Genomic DNA, 2,500 nt, shown 5'->3' with positions numbered 1-2,500 from the left:
ATTTATGAATAAGGTCTATAATAGTCATCATACATTGTAATAGACCTTTTTACCGATACGGCGGCCACTTTGATTTCTATTGTTTCGAATAGCTATTATGGGATGCCCAGGGGGCAAATACACATTAATTTGCCCCCTGAGCATCCCATAATGTCTTTCGAAACAAAAGGTAAAAAGGTCTATTGCCACTCCTGATCGCCTACCGTTTGGCTGTCATGAAGACCGCTCAGTTTAGTACCTGTTTGTCCAGCGTCGTTTACTTGCTTTCTTTGCAAACGTGCGAGTCGTCTTTTCAGTGGCTCTTCTCAAACGTTCTTATGGTTTTAGTCAAACGATGAAGAACATATCAAGTAACGTAAGATCGAATGATACGAATTCTATGTATCCTCCTACTAAAGCAGAAGGAATCGCAGTATGTAGCGTTTTCATAGTGGCAGATGTCTTCATCGTCAGCGGAAACCTCCTCACACTTGTTCTCTTTGCGTTAAGCAAAAAACTTCGCAAAAGAAGCCTATTCTTGGTCATAAACATGGCATTTTCTGATTTGTTGCTGGGAATTTTGAGTTTACCTGTCTACATTGTAATCACGGGAAGTTCTTATCGACTTTGGAACTTTGAAATAAGTCGAAGTCTCGAAATATCATTCGATTTTGTCGACACCGCTCTCTCGCAGGCTTCTTTACTTTCTGCAGCCTTTATCTCCTTGGAAAGATTTCATGCTATCTTCTGGCCTCTCAAGCACCGAACTCTGTCCCTTCAAGCATATCGCGTTGGTATTTCTGTTGTATGGGTACTTTCTATCCTTGTCTCTACAATCGTCAACTTGCTACTATGGTTGAAATTAGCGAAGGAGTGTTTATACTTTTGGATGCCTTATGCTGTAACTATATTGCTGCTCCTCTGCAGCTGTAACATTGGTATTTGGAGAAAATCTCAACACAGAGCTGTTGTTTCGCAACAAAACATAGTAAATTCGCAGAAACTGACAAAAGCGTTGTTGTTTGTATCAATGCTTGCTTTAATTTGTTGGCTCCCTTTAGTCGTCACGAACTATTTGTATTATGTTCATGAGATCTCGGCATCGTGGCTCACTCTTGCATCAAGTATTGCTAACATTTTGAACTATATTAATTCTTGCGTAAATCCGGTAATATATGTATTTAAAATTCCTGAGTTAAAGCAAGCTTTGCGTTTTCTTGGTACAGGGAAAAAGGAAGTATCAACAGTCATGAAAGTTAAGAGTAGAGATAAAAGTAGTGCTAGCGTTTTGGCATTTGACAATCAAGACATGGACACCAAATTATAAGTAGCCAGGTTAATTTACAGCATCCTTAATTTTACTGCATCATGTACTGCCCCAGGGCATATGACTCATATCCTGAGTTAAAGCAATCTATTATATTAAACCAAATTTCTTTCCAACTTCCTTTTCTTGCTAGCTTTTTACTTTCACGCCGCAAAGTTTTCATTTGATTCATAGGATACATAGATTTTTTAGAGACCCAACTATCATTAAGAATGCTGGGACGTTCATGACGTTTTTAAAAGTCAGTTATTGAGTCAGGCAGACTGAACCCAGACGAATGCTGCCCAGTCAGAGTATGTTATTTTCTATGAATTATTTTGCAATGCTGCTCACAATAAATGTTTTCTAAGTGAAAACAAGTGGAGTGTATAGTACCTGAAAGTTACTAGAGGTTATAGCCTTGCATGCTAGCATTGTACCGACTCAGTTTACCTATTTGTAGTGCTTTGAGGTTCAAAGCAAAGGTGTGATCAACAATAATTTATTAGACGAGAATAGAGTGATTTTACTCAGCCCATGGAACAGATCGTAATGTTATTTTTTTAAATGCCAAATTACTACGAGTAAACAAAAGAGAACAGTGGAATTAGTGTATTTTATAAAATAATTAGGATAGTACGAGCAGTCTCATTGGTCAATAGCTGTGTTTAGATGAGAGTATGGAAACACGGCTGTGACATCACACCAATTTTGATTGGTTATGTACTATCAGACACGCGTTTTGATTGGCTGGTAGGAAATATGAACGTGCATCAAGAAAATCTGTTTCAATCAATAGGTAAAAAACCAGCATTTTCCTGCATTTGTCGAATTATCTTTGAGGAATATTTCATAAAAGCAATAGAGGACTTTTTTTCCGTGTTTCCATAGCCTCATCTAAACACTCGGGAGAGTTGGGGGAATTCTCGACAGTTATGCAAACCCTTGACTACGTCTCGGGTTTGCATAACTGTCTCGAATTCTCCCAACTCCCCCTCGTGTTTAGATGAGGCTATGGAAAGACGGAAAATGTCCTCTATTGCTTAAATAGTGCATGGTAGTCTCCTTCCTATTTCATGGGCTATGTAAAATTGCTCCACTAATAAATAATACTAGACAGCAATTAGCACCGAGAGGTGATTTTGTTGACAGCAGTCACTTCACTGCAAGAGTCATCCTGATTTATTATTGTTATTATATGGAATCAGGATAACT

The 2,500-nt window shown here is 38.2% G+C and overlaps 1 protein-coding gene across 4 annotated transcripts in view; it reads left to right on the top strand.

The window, feature by feature from the left end:
• LOC138043379 (dihydropteridine reductase-like) overlaps positions 1-2,500 on the top strand; it is a 53,782-nt gene that overhangs the window by 42,152 nt on the left and 9,130 nt on the right. The window contains exon 8 of one of the 4 annotated variants that reach the window (XM_068889619.1): positions 1,206-1,362. The exons of the other annotated variants lie outside the window; for them this stretch is intronic. Coding sequence (XP_068745720.1) covers positions 1,206-1,239 — 34 coding nt within the window. The 3' untranslated portion in view covers positions 1,240-1,362. Of the gene's footprint in view, positions 1-1,205; positions 1,363-2,500 lie in introns of those variants that run through there. 4 annotated transcript variants of the gene reach the window in all.

Source organism: Montipora capricornis, chromosome 3, assembly GCF_036669925.1.
Source record: "Montipora capricornis isolate CH-2021 chromosome 3, ASM3666992v2, whole genome shotgun sequence".
Taxonomy (NCBI): Eukaryota; Metazoa; Cnidaria; class Anthozoa; order Scleractinia; family Acroporidae; genus Montipora; species Montipora capricornis.
Note: the sequence above shows the minus strand (reverse complement) of the source record. Positions and strands in the feature narration are given on the sequence as shown.